This window comes from Aethina tumida, chromosome 1 (genome assembly GCF_024364675.1).
Source record: "Aethina tumida isolate Nest 87 chromosome 1, icAetTumi1.1, whole genome shotgun sequence".
In the NCBI taxonomy this organism is placed as follows: Eukaryota; Metazoa; Arthropoda; class Insecta; order Coleoptera; family Nitidulidae; genus Aethina; species Aethina tumida.
In genome coordinates this window covers 49,332,459-49,360,140 of record NC_065435.1, presented here as the reverse complement: position 1 = coordinate 49,360,140, position 27,682 = coordinate 49,332,459, and the positions used below count along the sequence as shown (strand labels likewise).

The window sequence follows — 27,682 nt, the reverse complement described above, 5'->3', positions numbered from 1 at the left end:
GGAAGTTTACGAGGATCGAGCAAGCCCCCAAGAAAATGGCTCAATTAAAACAAACGCATTTAACTCAAAACGATTCCATTATCTGGCTTGAAAAAAAAAAAAATACGGAAAAACTCGACTTCAGCAGAAAACCCGCAAATAAACTGGCCCAATTTCCTAACAGTACTCAAACAAAATAAAACATACAAAGGTAGGCAACGCAACATTGTTAGTAATAAAAATGAAATTTATTCATGCACATTATTTTCCTTCAACGATTTCTCCAACTCTGGCCCGGTGAAAACACGACCCAGTTGAAAAGTTTGTTCTCAACGACCTCCACATTCGCAAAATTACTTTTAAAAAGTATATTCCGACCGCCTCGGTCCCGATGAATAAAAGATTAGTTCTTGCCTGGCGCGAAACAATAAAGTCGCATGACCAATTAGTGCACGTATTTGTATACACGTTTCGAATTAGTTTTTCAACGTACTAATGCCCGCAGTTTTACCGATCGTCTAATCAATGTGCATCGCGTGCATGTGTGCAGGTTGCAACAGGTTGAAATTTCAATTTCTGTCCGCTTTGTTTGATTAAACGCAGCTTACGAATGATTTCCGACATAATCGATAAGCCGTACTATTGTGCAGGTATCTGGCTGCAGCTAATTAGCCGTAATTAGCCGTGTGGCTGAACCGTTAATCAGGTTCGTTTCGACGAAGAAACGTTGTTCAATTTTATGGTGCACATTGAACGGACGCGTCGGTGCGTCAGGGCTAAACCTGTTGATCGTATGCTCGTCTTTGATTGCAGACCCAAAGAATAAGCAGCGATGGGCAGGGTTGGGTGGACATGGGCGATAGTCCGGTGTTTGGAACGGACAGCAGCAACTACATCACCATTGAACCGGTGAGGGACGGTCCTGCGGGCAACTTTCGACACGCCGTCTCCGTCAACATACCCAAGAGACGGATCATTCCGCTGACTCACGGCAGATACGAGGTCACCAGGATACTCACGTGGGATCACTCCAACGATGTCATGTACGTTAAACTCTTTTTTCATCGTTCTCGTTTAGCCCCGATTAGGGAGATGGCAGGCTCCAAATGCCGCAGGGGCGTTTTCGATAAAATCCTCGATCGATTTAAAAATTCTGTAAATGTTTCAGATATTTGCGTAATTAATTTAACATGGAGCAAGGAATTTTTATTTAAATCTTTTTATTTTACATTAATTTAATTGTATATTAAAATTTGAAAAACAGTTTTTGAATAACAATTCAAATTTCACTCGCTTGAAAGTCTGGGTTTTAACAATACATACTTGAAATTGATGAAATCAATCAATTAATTGGAAATACAACATTTTTGAAGTTGTTTTATTAAATATGTGTTAAATAATATTCAAACAGAATTTTGTTAAATTAATAATTAAATCAAGAAATAGTTTGAGCCATATACACACCACCTTGGTACATTTTTTCAATAATAGAAGAGCAAAAAGTCCTTAAAGTTGATTAATAGGAATACGTTTTTGCACAATATCTAGTGACCAATAGTAAAGCGTATTGAGGTGCATAATTGTTCTTTACCATCATCCACTAAACTTTGCCAAAGGCATATTTCTGTTGGTCAACTTTAAAAGCCTAGTTCTTCTGCTATTGAAGTTACAATTTTTATTTCAACACTGTAACATATTTGATTAAAGTTTTAGGTGTTTGCATAATTAATTTAACTTAAAGATCTCTTGAGGCGAGGAACTCATTAAAATGGATTCATTCGTATCTATATTTTTGTTGTTTCCGTTAGCTTAACGCTTGAAATGGTGATTTCAATTAAATTAAACATTTCCCCAAACTCATTTCAAATAATAATTTAAACTTCAATAGCCCGAGAGTCCGCTTTTTTTATTTTTTTATAATTTTCTAATTCTCAGCTTCCTGCAAATTAATCTGGTTAAAACTCGCATGCAAATTAAAAACTTTCTGTGTACAGAAATATTTCCATAATTGTTGTTTTTCGTATTGTTAATGAAGTCGGTTGCACGAACTGAATTTCTGAAACAGGAATTCATATTATTTTATACGCCTCGAATGCAACATCAAATAAAAATTCAATTAACTTAATAAATAATTAGCTGCGGCCGTTTCCTCTTAGGTATGGTGGTCCAAAATTACACAAAATTCATAACAACATGCTTAATTAACTTTGTAGTCATCTTACGGACTTATTTAAACCGAACGAAATTTTAGGAATAAACTAATTTATTTTTTTGTTGCTAGTTGGCAAGCATGGTACAGCTCTACTGGCGTACCGCAAGGTAGGTCACATGGGTGATGAATTTGATGTTGAACTAAAGCTCATTGTTTTCTGTTGTTAATTATCGATGTTTCAATGAAGAATGCAAACTTGCTTTAATTGTTTAGTTTTGAATGTCGTCGTGTTGAATTTTGGACCACTTGAAACTCTTAATTGGATAACCCATTTAATTTGAATCGCAGGTAGTTGCTAATAAAAACATACAGAAGTGGGTAATGAAATAGGCCAGTGTTGGCACAAGCAACACCACAAAGCTAATGCAAACACTTTTGCGTGTACGCCAATCCTCGTACTTTGTACAAAGTAAATTAAATGTTTCTGTTCAATGTTTTTCTTGTATGTAGAGAACAATTAGACAATTTATTACTTCTGAACAAATATCTCCCCCAGACTGTTGCAGTTTCTAATTAGTGTTAATATTTTCGAATATCTTCGAAAAATACTCCCATTTAACAAATTAAATTTGTATAACTATATAGCACGTTTATTTTTTTTATTGTTTCAGTTACTTTCTGGGAATTCCCGAGGGCAAACCTGGACAACAGCATCTGTATCGGGTTACTTCTGTGCCGCCTCGAACAGGTGCAATCCTCCCTCCTCCAGTTTGTCTTACTTGCGTTCCCGACCCCGTACCAACAACTCCACCCTACCTTAACCTGGACGACAACATGTATATTGTGAAGACGAGGGAGGTTTGGGAGGATGACGACGAGGACGCCGTCATGACTACACCTCCGCCACGCAGGAAAAAATCAAAGAAGGTCAAAACTCCGCCCTCAGAGCCGCCCTGTCTTTATCATAATGTTATATTTAGTCCCAACTCGGGGTACTACGTTTTGGAATGTCTGGGTCCAGGTATGTATAAGTATATCCAATTTATACTGGACTTTTGTTCAAGTGAATTCTTTGAATTTCTTAGATTAACTGAGTTTAAAAATATTTTCAATGTGTTTTATTGTAACTAATAATAATAGTTGAATTTTTGCAGCTCTAAACTGTCAGTATTTTAAATTTATTTTACTTTCTATATATTTAAAGGACATAAAAATAAACAACACTCCATTTCTTGTAAAATGTTTATTTCCATAAAAGCCATTTTGTGGATTTGGACACATTTTATTCGGTTCATTATTAATTTATTTGTTGTTTAGTACCTTAAAATGCTATAATTGTAATTATTGAACATGGTGATAATCCAGAAGACAGGGCTGTTTTCTAATTATTTGGTAGACGAAATGGCACATTTTTTACATTCAGGCTTCCTGTAGATGCTGTAATTGTAAGTCTGTCTATCATCACAAAAAGGTTGCATCGCCCTCAAGGAAACCCATCCTTCCTTATACCTCACTTCTAAAATTAGCGAGACCTTCTCAGCTCATTCTCTCTGTACTCAATTTACAGTTTTGCCACTCTATTTATCTCAATGTTCACTTTTTCCCATTTGTTGTTCCCTTTATTCTTTTATTTGTGCTCGAGCTGCCACCATAGGGCACCTTTCCGATCTTGGTCAATGTTTTCCTATTGTATCCGATGAGCCACCCTTGTACCACTTTCCTATTTTCTATATGTACCAGTTTACATTGACCCTTAAGACTCTCAGAGACCAGAGTTGAGACACCTTTAGCTTTCCCCGTCGTTACTCAGTTCATGACAGGTACTTAAGCTCCCACACAACAACAAGGTAGTGGCTCGGATGCGAGGTTACTCGAATACATGTTTACCGGAATTAACCGACATCTGCGAGCCAGCCCTTTGGCCATACGCTTCAAACACCCTCTCAACACCACTACCATAGCGACCCCATACCAACAAGAACGCCATCCCATCTCTAACTCTCCAAAAACCAGCGGGGGGAATCCCTTTCTCGTCAGCTCTACCTTATCTATTTCCAATTCGTCTCACAATCTCGTTTTGTCTCCAGACGGGACGGCTACAGATTCTATCCAATTTACCTTTAATCTTTTCATTGCACTTCATTTTACCCTCCGATACTGAATTCAAGGGGGGTTCTCCGAAGCACTGCCTTGCAGCAATTGACACCATAAGTTTGCTTGCTAACTCCGTTAACGGCTGCCTAGTCCCATCTATTTCCTTTATTTTTCCATGTATTTTATTTCATCACCTCAGTTATTGTTTTTACCCACTGCTACTCAATTCACGATGGTTTTTCTCAAGCACTATCTAGTAGCAATTGTCTAACACCTCATATCTTCGCTACTTTATTCACGAGTCTTCGGTCACCAGCCAAGTTTCTTATTCCTCAGTATATCGCCACTCAAATTGATGGCACTTAATCCACAGTCCCTACCTACCTGTACCACCATTCTCGGTGGGCGTTACTGAATCACATTTTTATGCTTCATTTCCAATGTTAGTAGCTCCAAGCTTTTTTAAATTCTATCACCAATTTGGGCACTGTACGTGCCCGTGTGAGCCACCTTTAGTTTTCCCCATCGCGAAACTTCAGCGGCTGTCCGGAGAAGAAACAAACAGCCACTTCGAGCCCACGATGGGTACTTAAGCCCCCACACCACGACAAGGTAGTGACTCAGGTGGGGGTTACTCGGATACAGTGGAACTCTCGTTCACTACTTTGTAAATCTGTTGAACATCCTTAAAATTTGGTGGAGCTTGCCAGTGGTCTTAAAGAAGGGTGGCGAGCTAGGAAAGTTTATTCGTTCACTAATCTTAAATATGCTATTCGAAGCTCTTTGTAGAGTAAGGGAACTAAGTATAGACTTTTTTAATTTTAATTAATTTTCTTTTATTAATTTTCCAAGATATTTGGTGATGCTAGTTTTAAAATAATGGTTTAAGAGTTTTATTGTTGATACTAATTTGTTTAATTTACTGGAGAGATTACATTGTGTATTAAAACTTCTCATTATTTTTTGTCATAGTCAATTCAACATTGAATTTAATTAAAAAAATATAAGGAGGAAAAGTAACTGAAGGGTTTATTTATCTTTTGAAATGTACAAGCTAATTACTATTCATTTATATTGCATGGAACTGGCGCATTCACCAAATCCACGAATTAACCGTAATTAGGTGCAATTAGTGTAAATTTCCAGCTGGCCGAGCAGAAATTACAAATGGTTTTCCATAACCATCAGAAACTATAACCACAACTAATTTGTAGCTAGCTAAACCTATCGATCTGAATGTTGGCCGTTTGTTCCAGGAATTCCGACAAGCCACCTATACAAAACAATGATGCCGAAACCGAAACTGCTATTGCACCTGCAAAACAACACGAAACTGCGGGAAAGGGTGGCGAAAATGGCAATGCCACAAATTAAAACATTTCCCGTTCAAATATCCGGGGGATATCAGGCTCACGTGCGTCTCCATTTGCCTCCGGGTCTCCGAGAAGATGAAATAACGAGGTACGTGTGTATGTGTGTATGCTTATTAACAGTCTGTTTAGCGGTGGTTTCTCTAATGAGTCAGTCACTCCACCACTCTCAATTACGGATAATTAAACGAATTAGTATTTGCGTTATGCAATTAGGGAGTTTTCGCGGAGTTGGATTATTCTTCGGCAAACTTCGACTGATGAGCACGTGTTGCTTAATTCGCCCAACCTCGCGTGGCTTTTGTGTAACTGATGATTTTGGACAAAATTATCCCGCGACGTGAAATCGCATTGTTCGGATTCACATTAACGGATAAAATATAAATCACAATTCGGGAACGAAATGTTTTTCGAATGACCTGAAATTTCTTTAAATAAATCACTACTTTCCCGTCGCGATTATTTATTATTCAGTGCGTCAGGTTCGGATGACGTCGATAAATTCATTCGGCATTCAACCCCTTTACCGTAAAGTGTTTATCACAACTCCTCCAAACCCATTAACCGAAATTCGGAAGTTCTAAGTGAATTTATGTGTCGGCGTACACCTCTCGGCGGTACAGGTATTCCAGATTTAAATAATCATGACTTCTTCGACCCTCGTGGTTTTCAACGGGGACGCGTGACACCTCACCCCCCCCCCCCCCCCCCCGAACGAAAAGCGCAAGTGTTTGGTTCCCGGTTTTGATTGTTTAGGACGTAATCGAAACTCGTTATTTTCAGATATCCGCTTGTGGTTCAGGTGTACGGCGGACCAGGCAGTCAGTTGGTTACCGAAAGATGGAGGGTAGATTGGAACACATATCTGACCGGCAACAAGGACTTCATAATCGCCCAGATCGACGGCAGAGGATCTGGCGGTCAAGGCCACCAGCTACTGCACAAGGTCTATTACAAATTAGGATCCGTCGAAGTGGCGGATCAGCTGGAAGTTACCGAGTGAGTTTGCTTTGGGGTCAGGAAGAGCGTCCGGGATGGGAGGCCCTTCCGAAAATTGTTTGTTCTAGTTAATATGCTATTTATTTTGGTGCTGGCGGTTTTGCCGGACGCTCGAATAGATATGGCCCTATATTTAGGGATTTGCGCTATTGCTTTAGACGTTGTGTAACTTTCGACGGTTTTAACTGGAGAAATGGCACTGTTATTACTGCGAGTATAACGGTAAATATTATTCAACAACAAATATTTACTTATACAAGACCGACCCCGTTCACTTGGCCAGGGAATCTGCAACATACACACATTTCTTTTCGACAAAATTGAAAACGTTTAAGAGAACTGTTCCAATTACTTTGTTGGTTTTTCCTCACCTACAATAATAAAAAACTAAAACAAAGTGTTACTTTACAAAAAAGTCATTTCTTACGAAATCAACGATAAATCGAAATGATCTGTCCAATAAAATCAACGATAAAATAAAACAGATCGGCACGAAATGAAAACGTGTTCCAACAAAAGCGTTCCCGTTCGAACCGAATAAAAAGCAACATGTGCCTCGACCTTTCACATTAGATCGGATCCGGAGCCGTCTTTTATTAAATATATTGAATTATTTAACATAAAAAATTGTCCCAGTTCCACATACAATATTTACGACCACACAGGTTGTCCCGATCAAATTCTAAAGGACATCCAAAGGGGTTATTAATATAATGATTATTATTATTTCCAAATTGATTGATAGTGCAGTAATGAATAATTTCTTATGTAAAGACGCTTAAATTATTTATGAACCCGGCTGAACCACAAAGAGGATAATGAAGGGTCTACGCGCTGCGACAAAAAACGTTACTTAGTGTTTTTGATGAATGGGTCTTTTTTGCAGGTATTTGAGGGACACTCAGCATTTCATCGACAAAAGGCGCGTGGCGGTGTGGGGTTGGAGCTACGGAGGATTTGTTGCAGCATTAGCTCTTGCCAGTCCCAAAAGTGTTTTTCAATGTGCCATTGCCGTTGCCCCCGTGACCAACTGGAAACTCTACGGTACGATTTTTACGTTCCAGCACACAAACAAAGGGATTAATTTGTTTTACTTTATGCCATTTTACAACCTCAACAAACCCGTGCTGATGCTCCATCACCGGTTGCTTTATCACGTCGAACTGGTTAAAAAGTTTTTCGTAGAAATTCCGAGCGGGGCAATAAAAATAAATCATCGTTCCTACATCTTAAAACCCAATTACCCGGTGCAAGCTTTCTTTAATATTCGTCGCGGCTTCGGTTGTCAACGTCGCGGTGCATACAAAGCCCGTATTAAAATTCTCCGCATTCGTTTTCAGATTCGGCATACACGGAAAGATATATGGGTCTGCCGAATGTGACGGATAATTACAAAGGTTATGACGAGGCGGACGTCAGTAAAAAGGCCCACCAGCTCAAAGACAAAATGTTTTATTTGGTGCACGGATCGGCCGATGACAACGTACATCTGCAACAGACCATGGCCCTCGTAAAATCGCTGAGCGAGGCGGGAACACTATTTCGACAACAGGTTTGCATCCACTCACATTTTTGATATGTGTTTTGATTTTGTTTTGTTTTTGTCTAGATTTACCCGGACGAAAATCATGGTTTGGGCGGTGTCAAGAAGCACTTGTACAAAAGCATGGCTCAATTTTTCGATGACTGTTTCAGGAAGCAAATTCCGCCGGATTTCAAAGCCGGGCTGAGAAATGACGCTGACGAAACCGAGTAGTATACCATTGACGATTTCCTGTAAAAATCGGCTAACAATATTGTGATTAACTATATTTGCCAAAAGAGACAATTTGAAATTTTAACCACCTGTGAATTAAGTGCGATGTACTATAAGTTCGAGGTACCTACGACGTTCGTCGTAGGCCCGGTTTCTGGTATCACTATAATATTGTCAAATGGTTAATTTTATCTGAAATAGCAATAATACGTGTATATTACTAGATAAAAGTTCAGGAGCTATTTGCCGTAAATTCTAAAATGTACAGACCTTAATCAAGCCTTAATCATCTTTATCTTCCTTAAAATCCTGCAATTTGAAAACACCAATTCACAAATAACCAAACCAAATTTTAAACAATAACAGTTCATTGATTTTTGCAATAATTACAGAATAGAGTGACCTTTTGTTGACCTGGTTAAAAGTTGCATCGAATAAATTTGTTTTTGTTGTAGATTTTGTGATATATCCTAACACAGCAGCAGCTGTTGAGACATCCTCGCGATGTCAGTGATGTAAGTGCCAAATTTAAGAGTTTATAATTGGTGTTTTGTGTGTTTATGTGTTTAATGTTCGTTATTTAATTTCATTAATGATTGATAAATGGCATTTTATAACTCCTACACAAGCGACATTGTTATGAGAATATTTCCTGATTTGATAATATTGCAGGAGGCGGCAATTGAAGACTCCATGTTTGTTCATGTGAATATTTCCAAATTGGGTAATGACGCTTCTCTTGAAGCTTTAAAAAATTAAATTATTAAATTCGTTTTATTAAATTTTATTAAAATAGGCTAGCTACAGAGCACCTTAGACTAGATAAGCAGGAATTTTGTTCGTACTACTAAAGTGATCTACTTGTTCTAAGTGAATTGATTTTTAATGTTCGTTAGTGTTCTTATAAAACCTGGAATGGTTTCTGTAATAGTTGGTACTCAGGTAAAATCATTGCTGAATATCAGTAGCTTAAATTTAGCTTAATAGCCACAGTACAATCAGTATTAGTATGTTGATTATTGTTTCAAAATGTTCTTATTACCTTTTAACATATCTAAGTTGATTCGACGTGTATTGTTCAAATTGTAAAATGTTCTAAAAACTAGTCAATGACCTTTGTACTTATTGTGAATAATAGGTTAGATTTTAAAATGACCAAAGATATAGTGTTAGAGTAGGAGTGACAATTGAATTTTAAACTAATATTTAGACTTATTATAGATCAATTTGAAACCGATCAAATTTACTCAATATTTGGTTAGTTTCAAATTTTTAATTTAACATTCATCCACGCTTCCCTCTCATTGCAAAATATTGTATATAATATATAAAAAATTTTAAAATCAACTTTTTTCTTTGTAGTTGTACAGATACGGGTCCAATAACTTCTATTTTTCAATACTGTTCTGTTTAGAAGCACACTGTGACTTAATATGCACAATAGTGATAAGATACTAAATTTAAACAAAATGGCCTACTTTCTAGCAATAAATAATTGCACCTTAATACTATTTCACAATACAATTTTCGATCACATTCAGAGTTTTGTTTAAAATTTACTATTTACTAATAATTATCAACAGCAAATTGTGTGTTTTAAGTATGTAAATTCAAAAATAGTGAAAGTTTCTTCCTACGTAGATATTTTATATATACTAAAAAACTCACTTACGTGCAGTTTACAAATCTTTTATAAATGTTACGTTTTTCTATCATGGAAAGATATTTGGCATAGTTCGATTTATGTTTTGTATGTATTGTACCTGAAATGTTTCTTAATTTGTTTTTACTTTAGTTGCTTTGACTTTGTAAATTAAATTATCTTATTTGTATATAAAAATCGGTACCTGTTACCATTAAAAAGTACTATAAATAACGCAGAGACATTTAAATATTTTTCTTTCTAAGAGTATCTCTATTATTCTAAATAAAAATAAAAAGTTAATATAATAAAGAAATTTGAATTTACTTTTGTATACAGAACTATTACCTACCATTATCGTGATACATTCCAATTACTGTACATATATTCTACATCCCTTTATTCATCATGTTAAAAAATAGTAGGTAGAAATTACAAATTTACTAGGTTATTAAATAAATAAAATTTAAAATAATAATATGGCTTTTATTTATCCCTGGAAGTCTTTAAATTAGATTATAAGACTAGTTTAGGGTCAACTTAAGGAATGTAAACATGTATGCAATAAGGACACATACCAATCTTATTTAGTAGTTTATTTGTAGTTACAAAATATCACAACATCTTATATGCATATTAAATACAAAAAATATAATTTTAAATACCTATTTTATTATTTTTCTTCGAGTAACTATATTTGGTGACTTTTTTAAGTATATTCAGTTATTGTAAACTGTTGGAGTATTCTCTCGAATCCATGTAACATATTTTTTAATATTCGTGTACACACTTGGCACCCCAGATGCACCACACTGATCTGAACCAAACGATAAAATGCCCACCTGAAATTGAAAATCATATAAGATGTGAGAAAAACACAGTTTGTACCATAATTACCTGATAGAATGTGTCCCCGTGTTTCACCATTAGTGGTGCTCCACCAAAACCGCTGCAGGCGTCGTTTCCTTGTTGTCCTCCTGCGCATACTTGTTCTTCAGAAACTGGCAACGTTCTTCCGTACACCTTTATGCATTGCTGCAAACTGATAATAGGCAGGGACAAGGCCTGTTGTAGCGATGGTGCCTCTGTAAAAGCTAAGTCTGTTAAGTATTGAAACGATGACAAGGACGTTGCCGTAAGTTTAATAAATTTCGTTACGGTTTATCAACCCGTTCATTATTTTATCAGAACTAGCAGTGTGTAGCAAATAATTATAATCAAATTACGTGAATATTCTAAGAAACAGGGACGAGGACGGAGCGGTAAAATGAAAAGAAAATTTTATCACGGTTTAATACAATTAGGAAATTTCGTAACTGGTCCTGAATTATGTTCTCACCTAACTGTCCCGCAGTCTTTCCCCATCCTACAAGTAATCCATTGTTGCTCGTGACCGACCACGGTTCCGGTAAACATATCGGTTGTGCGGTTACTGAAATGTAACGCAAACAAATAATTAATTCATAATAGAAATGTTCACACATTTTCATGCCGAATTCGATTTTCATTATGTGTGCAAGTGTCAACAAACTTGTGCACACGGAAATCGTTACGTAAATTTATGTTACAATAATGAAATAGTTATCTAGTTTTACCTGTATAATTAAGTTTTGATCTTAAAACTAAAAGGGCTATGTTGTGTCGGTAGGTCTGCTTTTGGTAGCCCGGATGAACAACGACGTGGCTTATGGCAATGTCTTGAACTGGCAGTCCGCAAAATTCTGGACCACAGTCAATGTCTGACTGTGAGTCCCATTCACCAGCTCTAACTAAAAATCTGACGGCACACGATTATTTATACGACTAGGACATTAAAAAGTAATACTTACAGCTTATAATTATCAGCCTTAGCCAGGGCACAATGAGCGGCGGTCAAAATAACCCTGTTATTCAGAATTGAACCAGTGCATGGGTACTTTACTTCTCCGGTTAGTACATCTGTAAACAGGAAACTTTTATTTTAATATCTAAAGGATATTTAACAATGTCTAGTGGCATTTAATATATTCAGATTGTGATGAAATATATTACCATATGTTATACATTCGACTTAATCATATTTCTGACACGTATGCATCATCCATAATTAGATCATGCTTTGAAATACCTATATGAATTATGCACTTGGCACAAAGTGATTCACTAAATGAATTCTTACTTCTAAATCCGATCCTCACAACCCATGGAAAAGCACCGATGCTGTCGTACCCGTCCCCTTGGACCTGTGATGCACCACATCTTTGCCCATCCACAACACTATTAGGAGCAATTGTGTTGGGATCGCTGATTTGAGGACAACAGATCAGACCTGATCCTTGATAGCCGCATCCCAAATCACCTATCCTGAGGACACAAAATAAAATTGACCAAATATAATTCATGTTGAACGAATTCTGCCATAAGCTGTACTGATTTTTTATCTCAATAATTGTAGGTCATTATTGTTAACATTGAAATTTATCATTATTGCACAAACAACTGTATACCTGTCGGTGAGAACACATTGGTTGTCGATGACGTTGTTTAAAATGGGACACTGAGATAAAGGGACACATTGTGAAGTGGCGGGACAAAATGTGGACCTTTTAATCGCGTGATTGGCATCGTTCTTGTTCAGTTCCCTTAATGCTCCGGCAACTCCTAATAAACTTGATTGATCTGAAAAATAGCTTGTGTTATAGACACCTTCAAAAAACGTATATAATATTAATTAATACATTTCCTGTAGTCATCAAACAAACAAAAAATGAATGATCAAATAATTATATTTATTACATATTAAGAAAACGCTAATGAATGAATCATAAGTAGTTCCACGTGATGTACAGTTGAGTTAACTTTTGTACGTGTTTTTAATAATAACGGTTTATTAAATACAAACAACATAACATTATTAATAAATCGTATTTCAATTAGAATATTAACCGACCTTAACGACGAAATCCTCTGCTTAATCAAGATAATGAGTGCATAGTAATGAGCATTGCAAATCACTGAATCGTAGTAAGATTTGTTCACATTACATAATTGTTATAAATTTATAAAGGGATATTTATTTTATGTTTTCTACCAACTAGGTGAGGGAGAAAATAAAATAAATATAAAAAATACTATTCATTCAAGTGAGCTTAAAATGTGATGAAAAATGAATACAATTATTTAAAAAAAAGCAACTAACTCTCATAAATTAAAAAAAATAATAATAATACGAATAACTTGGATAATGCCTACATTTATTGACTCCAATATTTTAATTATTTTATTAATTGTTATCTAACAGGAAGTCATGTAACAATACTGTGTTTACTGCATTTAATCGAAGTTCATTCTTAATTTGCAATAATTAGTTATACCGGTATTTCCATTTTATTTAAGTCACCTTTCCGGTGAATAGTCCTTAGTAATAATTACGTGCATATATGAATTTACTTTTAGATTTTTTTCCATAAAAAAAGCTGTCGAAATCCGACGAACAAAACTGTATATAATTTAATTATATTTCCTTCATAGAACACAACAAACAATGTATTGTACTCATTAACCTTCAGTAAAGTTAAAATTAATATGTGTAACATATATTATTCCAGTCACATTTTACACTACCAAATAAATTTTTAATATAAATTTAGATGTCATTCGTCAAGGCTGCAACTGACCAACCGTTGCGTATATTAAAATTATTGTAATTCTGTTAGGAACGACAAATAAGCCACTTTAAGGGTATAATTTTATTTGGAAACCTTGAAATCACTCATTTTTCTTACTTATACCCAAACATCCTGTGGATAAATGTTTTGAGCAATTAGATTAGATTGCGATGACTTGAAGACGATGAACCATTCTACTGCGAAATTACAGTGTTTGTATAGACGTCTGTTTCCATGTTGTTGACTTTTTGTCCACCACAAAACATATAATGATGATTGATGCAAATCAAATAATTTAGTGTCGTTGATAAATTGTGAAAAATAAATGTTTATGATCTGATGTAAACTGAACTAACATCTTTAAGACATTCTTTTATGTAAAACGTATGTTTGCAATAATATAAAAGGGTTTAAAGAATATAAAAAATACCAATATTTCTAAGTTTCTTCATGAATTCTGAGTATAAATTAATTTCATTGAATGAGTAATGACAATATTGGTATTTTTTGTAAGAACCAAGGGAAATAAATACCCTAAAACAAATAAACAAAAATAAAATATACTCCACATCAGTGTAAATTCATTTATTTTGCTTTATTTTTTAGTGTTTACCTTCAGACTAAGTGAAGTGCTCTTTAAACATAATTAACACCGCAATTTGTCTGACTAAATATTGTCCTTTTGTGGAAACAACAACTAAAAATGAAGTTAATAAACTAGTAAACAATTTATTACATAAAATGATCATTTTAATTTTTATATATGTTTTAGAGGTTTAGATGTTAAAATCGAAAGTGTGTATATTTGCAATTGCAATTGTTAGTGTTAGCTCAAAGAAGAATATATAATTTAAATAAAATAAACATAATATTTCTATAAAAATATATTTGGAACTTGGCTAAAGGTGACAAAATTAAAAAAAATATGTATATTCAGCTTTTATAATAAAAGTTCAAGAACTGAAATATTGAAAATACTTTTGAGTCTAACACATGAATAAGACTCATCATGCCAAATTATAAATCTATGATGAATTCCAAAGTTGTTTATGAAAACTGAAAAAGATAAATACATAACGCTACCCATTTCCAAATTTATTTTTTATTTATTTGTATTTATAATTTAATTGGCTGTGATTAAAATCACCATCGGACTTTCGCTCTCATAAAAACCTATAATTATAGCAATTCGCACTGTAACGCGTCAAAATGACCACACTGACACAGAAAATTGAAATGATGCAGTTTCGGACTTACCCACAGCACATAAAATGCCGTTCGAAAAAAGCGCCGCAATCGCGAACACATATTTAACAATTTTCACTTCACAACAACTCATTGTTATCGCCGCCCGTAATTGTATCGAAGTACTCAGCAAAAATCGGATGGATAATATAATATGGTGTTCGGCGACCTTCCACTAAAAATCATCATACATGCGTAACACCAGCCAGGACGAAACATTGTACCTTATCCCCACCAAAGTAATTAGTGGTGATTACAATTCAGAAAATTTATGCGTTGCTTCCTAAGTCATCGGATTGAATTTTAAACTAGTTCCCAAATTACGATAAAAATTGGTCGTATCAAGGTTCCGTATTGGCCACCTACATCATAATTAATTACTTCCAACTGGAAGTCACTAAAAAACCCAGAGGTCTTGACCAAATCCAAATGATGTCCAAAAGGAAATGTCTATTATGTACTGCAAATTAAAATTCTTTTGATTGATTTCTTTAGGTTAAATTATTTTGAAATATATTTCTTTAATTATATTAAAGAATATTTAATCCAATATCTAAGTGTACTAATCGATTACATATATAAATAAATTGTCATATTTCCTAAAACAAATATGCTTTATGTAATTTTATTGATATTTATTAAATAATAAATTAAGTTTACTAATCAATTGGAGCATGTATAAATAAATTGTTATATTATCCAAAATAATGTCCAATTTTATGTAATTTTGACGAATTGTATAATACATAATAACACAAATATCATATGCATAAAGAAATTTATAAATATAAAATTAAGCTCGTGATCACAATGAGAAACAAAATAAACAAATATATCATGCATTCTAAATGTACAATTACCCGAATAAATCAAATTAAAAAGTAAATAGGAGAAAGAATCATATAAAATAGAAAGACCTGGTAAATAATTTCAGACAAAATGAATCTGTTAGTCGACATTCTTGCCAATATTATAATACAACAATACTTTCATTCCAGATGTTTAATTATTATTACAGATAATACAACAGAATTTAATTACACATCAAATACTCCAGCTCTTCGAACATCCTCCGAAATCGAAAATATAGAAAACGTAGTTTTTCATTACTTCGGTTGTCAAGATGTTATATTTAAGTCTAGAAAACCATCAACCTTACTTCAGGAATTTGAGAAACTAATCAGATTCAGCCCTGAACGATTTAGTGAAAGAAGGTATTTAATTTTACCCGTAGAAAACATGTTGGAAAATTTAACAAGCATCTTCAATTTACATGAATTGAATTACATAAGCGATGTTTTAACCGTTCGTGAATTTGGGGACAATGGTACTACGAGGTATTACCAAATTTTAAGTAACAAATATGTAGGTCAAAGTGAAAACAACGATCCGATCTTAATGGATATTTGGTTTCCGAATAATAGATCGTTTTTAATGAATAATATTTTGTATCCTAATAAGCTTGTAAATCAGCTTGGAAGAGAATTAAAAATGGCAACGTTTCAGTATGAACCATATTCTATTATTGGTATTAAATTCACTATTTACTAACTTAATGTGTAATATTATTTTTATAATTGAATTGCTGTAGGTAACACCTCGCAGGAAAATTTTGGTTCTGAAATGAAAACTGTTTTGGCGTTTGCTGCAAAATACAATCTAACAGCAATTCCAATCGTAAACGAATTGGACTATTGGGGGGAGATATTTCCCAATTGGACTGGTAATGGTTTATTGGGAAACTTGGCTGAAGATAATGCCGATGTTGGATTTGGTATATAAACAGAATAAAAATATTATAATTATGAATTAGTTGTTTGCAGCTGCTTTGTATACGTGGGAGTACTCTTATTATTATCTCGATTTATCAAAGCCTCTTGTCAGAACGGGAATAACTTGCCTAGTACCATCTCCAAAGTAAGCATCTTTAATTTTATTCAATATATCCAGATTACAACTATATTTTTATTAAAAGGCTGGCAACTGGATGGCTAACACCAACGTATGCTTTTTCAAATGGTATGTGGCTATTAGTACTGGCGGTATTTCTTGTTGCAGTGGTAGTAGGTTCTATTACAGTCATGTGCTTTAATAATTCGTAAGTTATCTATTCATTTGTTGACATGTTCGATATAAAATAGCTTTTAGATTTAAAAATCAAAACGGATTTGCTGGGAAGGCGTTTGAAAGTACATTCTTCGATGTTTTAAAGATGTTCGCTCTACAAACAGTTTCAGCTAGAAAAATACCAACAAGTATTACTGGAAGATATTTCTTTAGCATTATGTTTCTATTTACTGTGATTGTTACTAGTAGTTACAGCAGCAGTTATTCAAGTATTATGACGATTCCCAGATACGAACGAGCCATTAATACAGTTAAAGATTTTTTTGAGAGCGGATTGCATTGGGGAGCTACGCAAGATGCGTGGATCACATCAATTCAACGAACAGATGACGTATACAGTAAATTAAATCAACTAAATAATAATAATAATAACCGAATGTTTCGTAGAAAATTTATCAAGCCATAGTAAGCAGATTCGAAGCTGTATCTGAAGAAAAGCTGGAAAAAAATTCCAAAACAGAGGACTTTGCATTTTCAGTAGAACGGTTGCCCAAAGGTAAAATGTGCTCAACTATAAACAAAATATTTACAGAATTTTGCAGAAAATTTTGCGGTTGGATCATACATAAAAGACGATGTCATCCAAAATTATCACTTGATGCAGGAAGATTTTTATTGGGAACAATGCGTAGTAATGACAAGAAAAAGTTCAATTCTACTTCCAATGTTGGATTTATTCATACTAAAGGTATTTGAAGCAGGACTTATAACACATTGGCAAGATGAGGTTGGTACAGAGTTTTTGAGCAACTTATTAAAATGTCAGTTTATACAGTACGTCATAACATGAAGTAATATACACTGCGCTACTTTTGAAATAGATATTTTGAACTTAGATTAAATATATTTAAAAATACACTCAATATGTTTGATCAGTAATATTATTTGAATATTTGCAGCTATAGACGGGTAGTTTTGAGTATGCCAAGAAGGATAAAAGCTGTTCATAGAGCAAGGCGAGAACATACCAAGTATTTATATTAGTTTTGTTAGTGGTATAAAAGTTCTGATGTTGATGCAATTTTATTTAAATTATTAAGAAGATTACATTATTTATTAAAACTCATTTTGGTAATATATTTGTTGCAGTATAATGCCATTAGTATTTTGATTTTTAAAATAATTCAAATTATCCACTTCAAATGACACAGGGATTAACGCCAACCCTAACGTTAGGTTATTTTTACAACAAAACGCTTGCGCAAAATAACTTATCGTATTAAGCAATACGCAATGATAAATAAGTGTTTTAAAAACTGTTTAGAAAAAGATTTTTGCGTTATTTTAATAACATAAAATGATTTTTGTAGGCGGTAATGGTTTCGATGGACTCCGTTGTGCAAAAGGCTGTGAAGTTCTATTATCATCACTATACTGAAAGACATTTCTACAGATTGACAATTTTACAAGTGGAAGGGGCATTCGGTCTTTTAGCTATTGGATATATCATCAGTTTTATTGTGCTTATTTTAGAAATAATTCTGCATAAATGCACCGATAGAACAGCAAAACCGTAACAAATGGCATATTTTATGGAGAGTTCTGGTAGTTATGTCGCAATATATTTTATTTGTTCTGAGCCTGCAATAAACTTGTTTAGAAGTTATTGTGTTTACATACCTATTGATTCCACAGTAAACATACATCAAAGTGGCATGCAAGAGGAGCAGTATTTACAAAAAAATTGTATGTAATTTTCATTTGATAATCCACTATAAAATGAGATCACGACAAGACTACCATTCCAGTTAAAAATGACCTCGTTGGCGTACGTAAATGTTTTGTTAAACGTATTAATAGATTATTATTTTAAAAATGCAAGATGCATATTTCTTATTCAAGATAAATTGCATAGATTTGAATATAATAACGAAATACCCATCGTGAATATAAATGCGGATGGCAATTACTTGAATCATTCGCTAATATTTCAAAACTACGGTTGTCAGAATATATTCATATATCACGAAAACAGTTCTGTTATATTTAATATGTTTGAAGCAGCTATTTTAAATAACATCACCAAAGAACGATACATGAACAGAAGATACGTAATTGTGTCAACGTTGACTGATATGAATAAGATTCTAGCATTGCCTAAGCTAGAATTTGTGATGGATTTACTTCTAATTAATTTGGAATCTCAAGTTCAAAAAACTTCTGGTTTTAGGGATATTGTAGAAGAAACTTACAGACTATTTACTCACAGTTTTGGCGGGGAAAAGTTTAATGAGTCGCTGTACTTGGATACTTGGAATTCAAATTTTGGTTTTGTGGAAAATAGAAATTTATTTCCAGATAAAATTAAAAATGCAAATGGAAGGATATTTAGATTAATGACGATACCCTATCAACCTAATAACGTTTTGTGTATGTAACAAAAATTGCTTACACTTTTCTTTGATTTCATATTTTTAGCTGATGGTAAATACGGAGGAACGGAAACGGGACCAATGTTGGATTATTGCAAAAAATATAATTTTACCCCTCAATTTATTATGGCAGATGTCAATGATTTTGGCCAAATATATGAAAATGGATCTTCAGATGGTTTGACACGATTTATAGTGGAAGGATATGGAGAAGTTGGATTTGGTAATATAATTATTTTTTTTTTTTTGATAACATTAAATAATGAACAATTAAGGTTCAATTGGTAGATGGGTGGACTATTATGAATACAGTGAATTTGCTAAACCTATGATTCGTTCTGGAATTACTTGTATAGTACCTTTACCAGGGTATACTTAATAAATCAAAATATATGTTACAAATGCTAGGTAAACTTTTTTTAGTTTGGTAACTGGGTGGCAAGTGCCATTATTAACATTTTCCGCAGAAATGTGGGCTTCGATGGTCTTCAGTATGATATTCTGTTCTATTATTTATTATTATTTTAGAATCTACCACATAAAAAAGAAGTAGGTGCCAACAAATTTGTACAATTTTAACGTTTATTTAAATTGTTTTAGTAAATCTACATACGATCCTAACAACATTCCAAAATTGAGAATATATTACTTTTCCTGTACAGAAATCTTGGCAATGTATATGTTGCAACCAATAAAAATTCCAAGTGACATACTAACTAGATTTGTACTCATTGTAATTTTGTATACAGTTGTAAACGTAACCAATGCATATTCTTCTGGATTGTACAGTTTTTTAGCAGTACCGCGCATTAAGAAATCAATAGATACAGTACAAGATATGGCAGATGAAGAACTAGTATGGGCTGGTGGTACGGAAGCGTGGATTACTACAATATTTTACTATGAAGAGGTAACACTCAGTAATCACCAGTATTATTATTACCTATAAGTACAGTACATATTATTATTAAATATTAACAGAACTCTTGAAAACAATATATATACATACAAAAACAAAAAACTAAATCAATAAAAAGTAAGCCACATCATATAAATTTTTCTAAATCAGATGTATTATATTGGTGTGGCAGATTTTAGTCTTTATATTTAATTTTATTATTACACATTCATAATCACATACATCATTAACTTGTGCATTTACCACTGCTATACTTTTAAATTACCTTTCTGTAGCCAAAGTACAGAACAATTATCAAGAACTTCATTTATGATGATGACGACGTAATAAGAAATATGTCGTTAGAAAACAGATATGGATTCGTAATGGAGAGATTACCATATGGTACAAAATATTTACAAAATGACTAATAAATAATAATTATATTTTTATTTTAGGTCACTATGGGTTGCAAAACTATATAAAAAAGGACGTAATACGGAATTATCGAATTATGAAAGAAGATATATATTGGGATTATTGGATCTACATGCACAGAAAAAACTCTGTTCTTTTAGAATCACTTGACTTTTTCGTTCTACGATTCTTTCAATCTGGACTTTCGGAATATCAAGAGACTAGGGTAATACTTACTAGCATATGCAACCAATTTCACACACATATATATTAAAGCATCTATATTATTAGTTCAGTCAAGCTTAATTGTGCGTTTTAGGTATACAGCACTTTAATTATAATAAATTTATGTTTTCGGGATCTATTAACTAATTTTTCTAATTATCTCGCTATAGATAATAAGACAATGTCTTCAAACGATATTTAATATACAGTATCATAATTGGAACGACTATATAAATAGTCGATAATTGCTCTTGATAAATTAAGAAACAATTTTATTAATGAACAATATTTCGTCAGATATCCATGATTTTTTATCACTACATGGTATTGTTTTGGCATTGATTCAATTAGCTTGTTCAAAATATCATTTAGGACATTAAACAAATAAATTACCATCCGTTTTAAACATGTCTCTCATCACTAAATAGAAATCTAATCCAATCTTGTGTTAGCCAATGAAGATGTTTGTAGACAAGGGTTTTTCGTTTTCATGAGGTTTTTTGGCAGTTGAATAGTTCTGGACACTACAAATTTTGAAACAAACAATCTGCAAGTTTAGCACTATTATAAAGATCAGACACACGCACTTGTAATGTCTATTAACTAGTTTGGTTTTACAAAAAGAAATAAACTGCTAGAACATCAAGTTTTTGTCGCTTCAAAAATGGTTAAATGTAGATATTTTAAACAGTTTTTGGTAACGAATATGGTAGAAATAAAATAATTACAAAATGTCTCAACATTTGTGTACGCTTCTACCAAATCCTGTACGTTAAGTGTTGCGAATATTTTCTGTAAATTTTTAAGAAATAGATATTCATTTATAAAAGTAGCTTATATTAAGTAAAAAGGACCTGTAGAATTTTCTTACCACTTGCCAAAATAAATATGAGTTACTGCATTTTTTCGAATTCTGCTAAACCAATTTTCGTGGGTAACGGAAATCGTACAGAACAAAATGTGGTTTTGTTTTAAAAAAATTAAGCTGTAGACACTTAAGTAAGTTTTTCTTTATCTAGTCTGGAAATATTCGGGACAGCTAAAGGCAACTAATATGACACCCTGTACATATACATGACATAACAAGTATTTTTGATCAATATTACAATTAACGACTATTAAAAAGTATTTACTGTGAAACATAATAATTTATATTAAATAGTTTTCATGACACTTAAACCTTAATGATTGTTAAATGTCTTAATTACAAGGTTCTTAAGTTGACCCTAATAGTATGGTAGTGTTAATGTTTTACAAATAAAACTGTAAAAAATGCAATTCATAAATTAAATCTAAACTATTATATCATACAACATTATGGCAAAAACTTATTTCATAAAATTGTAAATAATAGCACTCAATAAATAGTTCCTAGTATTGTGTACACATCAACGCATTTACACAAACACAAGTGAATTTTTTAGGTATACTATTCACTATGTAATTTTTAGGTAGTTTTAGACCACATGGATACAACAATACAACAGGCGATATTTTACAATACACATAATAATCATAGAAACGTGGTTAAATTAAAATATGAACATGTTGAAGGTGCCTTTAGTATACTAATATTTGGATATTGTGTGGGACTGTTGTCTCTTATTGTTGAAAATGTGATGGAAACCTGTAAGAAACGTTCAATAAAAAACAACACTTAATTTTACACTAGTTTTTAAGAAAATAAAGCTGGATAATACATATAAAAGTTTATTTATCGTAACACATACATGATCACAATGTGTGATTATAAGTTAGGATTGATTTTAATATACACATAGAGGGTCCCTGCTATTGTCTAGAATAATTGGCATTTATGTAATGGAACAGTACAACTAACATAAAAAGCACCACTCCTAAGGCGTTGGAAAGAATAGCCAAGTGAACATCTGTAACCATTCTGAAAATAACAAAATAATGCATTAAATAATACTATAATTTTACTATGTTTAAAAAACAATAATAAACTAATTGCATTAAAAAAAATAGTAGATTTTGTTTTACCTCAGAACTGCTGGAACTAAATTTCTAAAATAACTTGGTGCAAATATGAAATTTAACTTTCCATTTTCGACTTAACCTGCAGTGACCATTTTATTAGCTCAACATCAGTTCAGAAGTAAATTAATTTCAAAAGTTTATAAAAAAAAACTCATTTTGCTATCCTATTATTAAAAAGACAGTATAAACAAATTTTGGAAATTATGCGCATGCGCACAATTCAAACACAACCTTACAGATCTCCTATTAGTCGTTACATTAATTTTACGTGTTGTGTTATAAAATTGTGCACGCGAATTATCTGCAAGTTTAAGGTAAGCCCGATATCGTTTACATTATGTTTAAGATAATCTGCGACTCGACCCTAAGTGTTTCACATCACTAAATCACGTCACAACAAAAAAACGGTTTTCAACGGTCCACAATCATGCCATCCTTTCAATTTCACAAATAAGAAGTGTCAGAGGATTAAAGGAACTTACTTACTTTGAAAAATTATAGGTTTTTACGCTATTTTCAAGTGAATTGCTGCTCTACAACTATTTACGTGGCGTTTATCAACAAATTGCCGGTTGACGTATCACCTCAATTACAGGTCCCTGTGTTATTGACGGCGTACAAACTTGAGAACACAAAATTTGGAAGTTCCGCTATTTCAATATAGGTGGCCATACCAAGCATAACCAGTATTCACTTTGAAGTTGACCCGTTATTCGATGGATGGCGCATGAATGAATATTTCTTTCCGGTGTTTTACATCATTTTACAGCAGTAAATTTATTTAATTTAATTTAATATTTCTAATAAAACTAGTTGTTACGGCAATGTTAATTAAAGAATGAGTGAGAGTGTTAATTTTTAGAGCTAGAGACGTTATTTTCAAACTCGCGATATAACTAACACAAAAAATAAATATAGTTTTATTAAATAAATACTTTTAAAGTGGAAATTTGAATTATTTTAAAAACAGAAATATAAATAAATTTTAATAAAATATGTATATATCTCCTGCACAAAATTGAACAAAGTTGCTTGTCGTTGACCCAGACTGCTGTATTTCAAAATTGCAATTATACTTGCAATATCTTCAGAAGAAAGTCTTCTTTGAGGCATTTTATGGTATTAAACAACAAATAAACTAAGACTGAGCCAAATAAAATATGTCCAAAATCCAGAAAATATATTTTTTTGGAAATAAAAATTTTACAAGAAATGAAATGTTCTTTATTTCTATATCAATGAAATATATAAAAAGTAAAATAAATTAAAAAAAACTGACCTTCTAGAATTCAAAATATTAAAATAATATTACTGGTTAAACTAAACATACAGAGAATATTTTTAAATTCAAATTATTCACTTCAAAAGATGCGTATTGCCTATAATTATTTCAGATTATTCTTATTTTAATTTATTAAATTTATTATTTTATTTAAATTATAATTGTTTGAGTAAACTTTGAATTTACGTGGATATAAAGATTGATTCATTATATCACAGCTCCATATTTGCTTAAAAACTGAAGAAGTTTTGGTTCAGGTTAATTTAGAATAATAATTATATAAGTTATGCTTTGGAGCAAATAAGAGTTCAATATTTCACCAATTCATCGAGAATTTTCCTGTGATTAAAACTCACAATCTATGTTAAAGTAGATCAACTACCGAATATCAAGTACATCGAAGCTTTCTTATTTTTTTGGTCATTCCATTCGTATTTCTCCAATTAGCGGTCTGCTTAATTCATCTTGAAAAATAGATATATTCTCTTTTAAACTCTCTCTTGAATTTTAACTCAATTTAATTAGATTAGATACATAAATAATATATTAATAATTATTATATATATATAATATTAAAATTATGTTGCAATATAATTACAATTTTTCTTCTTTACAGTATCATGAATTTGGTTTCTGCTTCCAATAATTTGAAAGTACATGCATTATCAACGGGGGAATTGGTACACCAGTACCAAACTAAATCTAATAGTTCCCTAAGAAGCATCTCCTTTTCAAAAGACTGGTGTTGGTTGGCCTGCGTTTCCAATTCCGGACCCACTGAAATCATTGCAATCACTGATCAATTGAAACCATTGTATAAGGTTAATAATGTTAAGGATGCTACCTGTGCAGCATTTCAACATACAACAAAAAAGTATCTCGGAATTGGTACTCAAAAGAGTTCGGTTTTAGTATATGATGTTAAATTTCGAAAGCCCACGAAAGAATTTCGGACGCCATCATCAGTGACACACGTTGCTTTTACGGCTAAGGACAGTCATCTGGTTGCAGCTTGTGACAACGGTGATGTCGTACTGTTCAACAACGAAGTTAACACCCGCTCTACGACTCTCAACGTTCCTAAATCTTCATCAGTGTCTGTAATACGACCCAACATTCAGAAACGTCATTTACTTCTAGGTGGTAGTGAAGAAGGTATCACAGTGTGTTGGGACACCAACACTTCGCAAGTTAAGTTCATGATGGAAAGTCACCAAGCTCCTGTGTCGGCTTTGACCTTCTCGCCCATAAATTCAGATTTAGTATTGACGGCGGGTTTAGATCGAAAAATTAACTTATATGATGTCGATGGGCACCACTGTATAAAGTCATTATCCATGAACAATAATATATTTGCCGTAGATTTCTCACCCGATGGATCACACTTTGCGTTAGGTTCTCAGAACGGAAGAATTTTAGTATATGATGCCAGGAAGATGAACTTACCTGTTATCGTAATTCAGGCACATAAAGAACAAAGCGTCAACGATTTGTTGTTCCAAAAGATTAACCCTGAATCCAATTCAGTCGGAAGTCAATTAGAATCTGATCAAATGTCAGCCTCAATGGAGGATACGAACGGCAATGAAGAGAGTTTTGGAAATTTCACAGCGATGCTCTCGCAAGAAGTAAACGACTCGCAGAAAGGGGAAGATGGTAGAGACTCCTTTTTGGAAGCCGTCAACCAACTGGGTCAGAGCTCTGTACAGGATTCTCACGGCAGGGATTCTTTTCTTGAAGCGTTAGGATTAGATCATAGTTTAAACGAGTCCAAAGCGGTGGAAGCACACGCCGAACAAGATAAATTGGACATAATTCCTGAGATCGTGGAAACTTGTCCTCAAGATATTGCATCAGAGAGGAATGCAACGCCAATATCCAGCGTCCGTAAAATTCACGAAAGAATTGAACATGGTGAAAGAAAAAGTCAAGCATTTTCCACACCGGTCAATTTGGAACCCAAATCCGCCGGTAAAAACAATTTTCACGACGTATCTCCCGTAATTAGTTCGTCGAATTTAGAAGTCGGATCTATGATAAAAAAAGTTGTGAGCGAAGTTGTTTCTGAACAACTTGATTCGTTCAAAAAGGAGATGATGGAGTGTTTAAATGAACAATTGCAAAAGGTGAAGGAGGAAAACGCCCAAAATAATTTCAATCAAAAGTGTAGTAACATGCATATGTACCTTAATTTGGTCACCATGCTTATGAGTAAGAACAATGCTGATGAAGATAAGTTTAATGAACTGATAAACATTCACAAATCAGATTGTTATCACGTAAAAGAAATAGCCGCCTTGAAAAAGTATATCGCCCAATTGGAGGCGCAGATTTATTATAAATATTCTGATTGATTTACATATTATATTTACATAAAAAACTATTTTTATAATATTTTGTAATATTTTCAATAAAGTTTTGTAGTAAAACTTGGGTGTATTAATAGATGTCCATGTTTATTATTTAACAAACATGCTGTTTATGCATTAATAAATACTTAACAAGCCAAGCACTGATCAATCTGGATACATAGATAAATTTGAATTGCACACGTATTTTTTTTTATTTCTTTTATGTTTTATTAACATTGACTTCCGTAGGCAGTGGTATTTACACTTGGATTTATGACTTACAATGTATACAATTCTAGTCGCATAAATATTAACCGTTTTTCCATATTTACATGAAAACTTAATAAGTTAGCATTATCAAACAGATCAAATGAAAATTATAATAAATTTTATTAGCGTTGCATGCATAAAGAATTAAATAAATGCAAAGACTGTAATTAGGCATAAGATAATTCAGGAAATGTATTTTATTTTATTTGGTTTATATTTTCGTTAAATTAATTTGTAAACAGCTGTACGCAGCTAATGAAGATAACATATTCAAACGTTAATAATAAAATATTTCGCAGTTTTACAAAATATAAATGTTTATATTTCATGTTTATATAAAAAATATTGACATGAATTCAATTATTTTCAGAAAATTTTACATTTTATTGTTATATTTTTTAATAAATTCCACTAACACATCATTCATCATAGCACAAAAGTATATTCTTGTGTGTTATTAAAAACTGCTGCATATAGAAATACGGTTGCCGACCCAGAGGAGACCGGAAGTTCTTGCAGAGGTGAATCACATACTTTACAGGTCACCTGATTAATACACCATATCTAACGTGGTGTGACTCATTTAGATTACAATTAGACCGTTTCAGGTGGCAACAGATTTTTTTTATTTTCATATTCAACCGTGAATCACGCGTTTGATTTTGTTTAAAAGGATTTATATGTTAATTGTTCGATCGAGAGTTCAAAGACAGCATTATTTTTAACTAAATCTAAAATCAGCAATTTTATTACATCAATTGCCCGGATTGATCATGTCGTAATGTACGTGCGAGCAATTGTAAATATAAAAAAAACTAATCATAATGTTTATTACTTGGATTTTTACGTCATATA

The 27,682-nt window shown here is 32.9% G+C and overlaps 5 protein-coding genes across 6 annotated transcripts in view; 3 read left to right on the top strand and 2 right to left on the bottom strand.

Moving 5' to 3' along the window:
- Positions 1 to 10,452, top strand: part of LOC109596000 (venom dipeptidyl peptidase 4) — a 59,545-nt gene extending 49,093 nt beyond the window's left edge. The window contains exons 9-15 of the mRNA XM_020011454.2: positions 793 to 1,022; positions 2,803 to 3,152; positions 5,482 to 5,686; positions 6,379 to 6,594; positions 7,481 to 7,638; positions 7,935 to 8,146; positions 8,204 to 10,452. Of these exons, the coding sequence (XP_019867013.2) occupies positions 793 to 1,022; positions 2,803 to 3,152; positions 5,482 to 5,686; positions 6,379 to 6,594; positions 7,481 to 7,638; positions 7,935 to 8,146; positions 8,204 to 8,350 (1,518 nt within the window). The 3' untranslated portion in view covers positions 8,351 to 10,452. The remainder of the gene's footprint in view (positions 1 to 792; positions 1,023 to 2,802; positions 3,153 to 5,481; positions 5,687 to 6,378; positions 6,595 to 7,480; positions 7,639 to 7,934; positions 8,147 to 8,203) is intronic.
- A 121-nt stretch (positions 10,453 to 10,573) lies between these two features.
- Positions 10,574 to 15,043, bottom strand: LOC109595979 (CLIP domain-containing serine protease 14D). Its single transcript, XM_020011431.2, has 8 exons — positions 14,897 to 15,043; positions 12,479 to 12,650; positions 12,151 to 12,335; positions 11,822 to 11,930; positions 11,588 to 11,769; positions 11,332 to 11,424; positions 10,890 to 11,077; positions 10,574 to 10,834 (listed from the first exon to the last, which is right to left on the bottom strand). The coding sequence occupies exons 1-8, from the start codon at positions 14,976 to 14,978 to the stop codon at positions 10,712 to 10,714; spliced, it is 1,134 nt and encodes a 377-aa protein (XP_019866990.1). The 5' UTR covers positions 14,979 to 15,043; the 3' UTR covers positions 10,574 to 10,711.
- Positions 15,044 to 15,823: 780 nt separating this feature from the next.
- LOC109595109 (uncharacterized) lies at positions 15,824 to 22,591 on the top strand. Its single transcript, XM_049969504.1, has 16 exons — positions 15,824 to 16,412; positions 16,476 to 16,658; positions 16,708 to 16,801; positions 16,860 to 16,982; positions 17,033 to 17,342; positions 17,399 to 17,507; positions 17,554 to 17,738; positions 18,322 to 18,524; positions 18,747 to 19,381; positions 19,430 to 19,606; positions 19,659 to 19,752; positions 19,807 to 19,932; positions 19,984 to 20,293; positions 20,578 to 20,686; positions 20,740 to 20,924; positions 22,375 to 22,591. Exons 1-16 carry the CDS (start codon positions 15,824 to 15,826, stop codon positions 22,582 to 22,584), a joined length of 3,642 nt encoding a protein of 1,213 aa, XP_049825461.1. The 3' UTR covers positions 22,585 to 22,591.
- Positions 22,592 to 22,620: 29 nt separating this feature from the next.
- Positions 22,621 to 22,822, bottom strand: LOC109595990 (dolichyl-diphosphooligosaccharide--protein glycosyltransferase subunit 4). Its single transcript, XM_020011442.2, has one exon. It carries the CDS (start codon positions 22,820 to 22,822, stop codon positions 22,715 to 22,717), a length of 108 nt encoding a protein of 35 aa, XP_019867001.1. The 3' UTR covers positions 22,621 to 22,714.
- A 15-nt stretch (positions 22,823 to 22,837) lies between these two features.
- Positions 22,838 to 26,635, top strand: LOC109595966 (protein NEDD1). 2 transcript variants are annotated; one of them, XM_020011419.2, is made up of 2 exons: positions 22,838 to 23,238; positions 24,823 to 26,635. In XM_020011419.2, the coding sequence occupies exon 2, from the start codon at positions 24,827 to 24,829 to the stop codon at positions 26,558 to 26,560; it is 1,734 nt and encodes a 577-aa protein (XP_019866978.1). In that variant the 5' UTR covers positions 22,838 to 23,238; positions 24,823 to 24,826; the 3' UTR covers positions 26,561 to 26,635. The 2 variants fall into 2 exon arrangements, with proteins under 2 accessions (XP_019866978.1, XP_019866969.1); XM_020011410.2 differs by lacking the exon at positions 22,838 to 23,238 and adding an exon at positions 23,598 to 23,695.
- Positions 26,636 to 27,682: the final 1,047 nt, after the last annotated feature.

What these genes read in the sequence shown, in the direction of transcription:
- LOC109595966 (XM_020011410.2), top strand. Translation starts at nt 23,652, where the DNA reads ATGAATGAATATTTCTTTCCGGTGTTTTACATCATTTTACAGCA. An exon ending in TTTTACATCATTTTACAGCA is followed by an intron (nt 23,696 to 24,822) that starts GTAAATTTATTT and finishes TCTTCTTTACAG; the next exon opens with TATCATGAATTTGGTTTCTG.
- LOC109595109 (XM_049969504.1), top strand. Translation starts at nt 15,824, where the DNA reads ATGAATCTGTTAGTCGACATTCTTGCCAATATTATAATACAACAATAC. An exon ending in GTCATGTGCTTTAATAATTC is followed by an intron (nt 16,983 to 17,032) that starts GTAAGTTATCTA and finishes AATAGCTTTTAG; the next exon opens with ATTTAAAAATCAAAACGGAT. An exon ending in TAACACATTGGCAAGATGAG is followed by an intron (nt 17,739 to 18,321) that starts GTTGGTACAGAG and finishes TGATTTTTGTAG; the next exon opens with GCGGTAATGGTTTCGATGGA.
- LOC109595990 (XM_020011442.2), bottom strand. Translation starts at nt 22,822, where the DNA reads ATGGTTACAGATGTTCACTTGGCTATTCTTTCCAACGCCTTAGGAGTG.
- LOC109595979 (XM_020011431.2), bottom strand. Translation starts at nt 14,978, where the DNA reads ATGAGTTGTTGTGAAGTGAAAATTGTTAAATATGTGTTCGCGATTGCG. An exon ending in ATCAAAACTTAATTATACAG is followed by an intron (nt 11,425 to 11,587) that starts GTAAAACTAGAT and finishes GTTACATTTCAG; the next exon opens with TAACCGCACAACCGATATGT. An exon ending in AAAGACTGCGGGACAGTTAG is followed by an intron (nt 11,078 to 11,331) that starts GTGAGAACATAA and finishes TAGCTTTTACAG; the next exon opens with AGGCACCATCGCTACAACAG.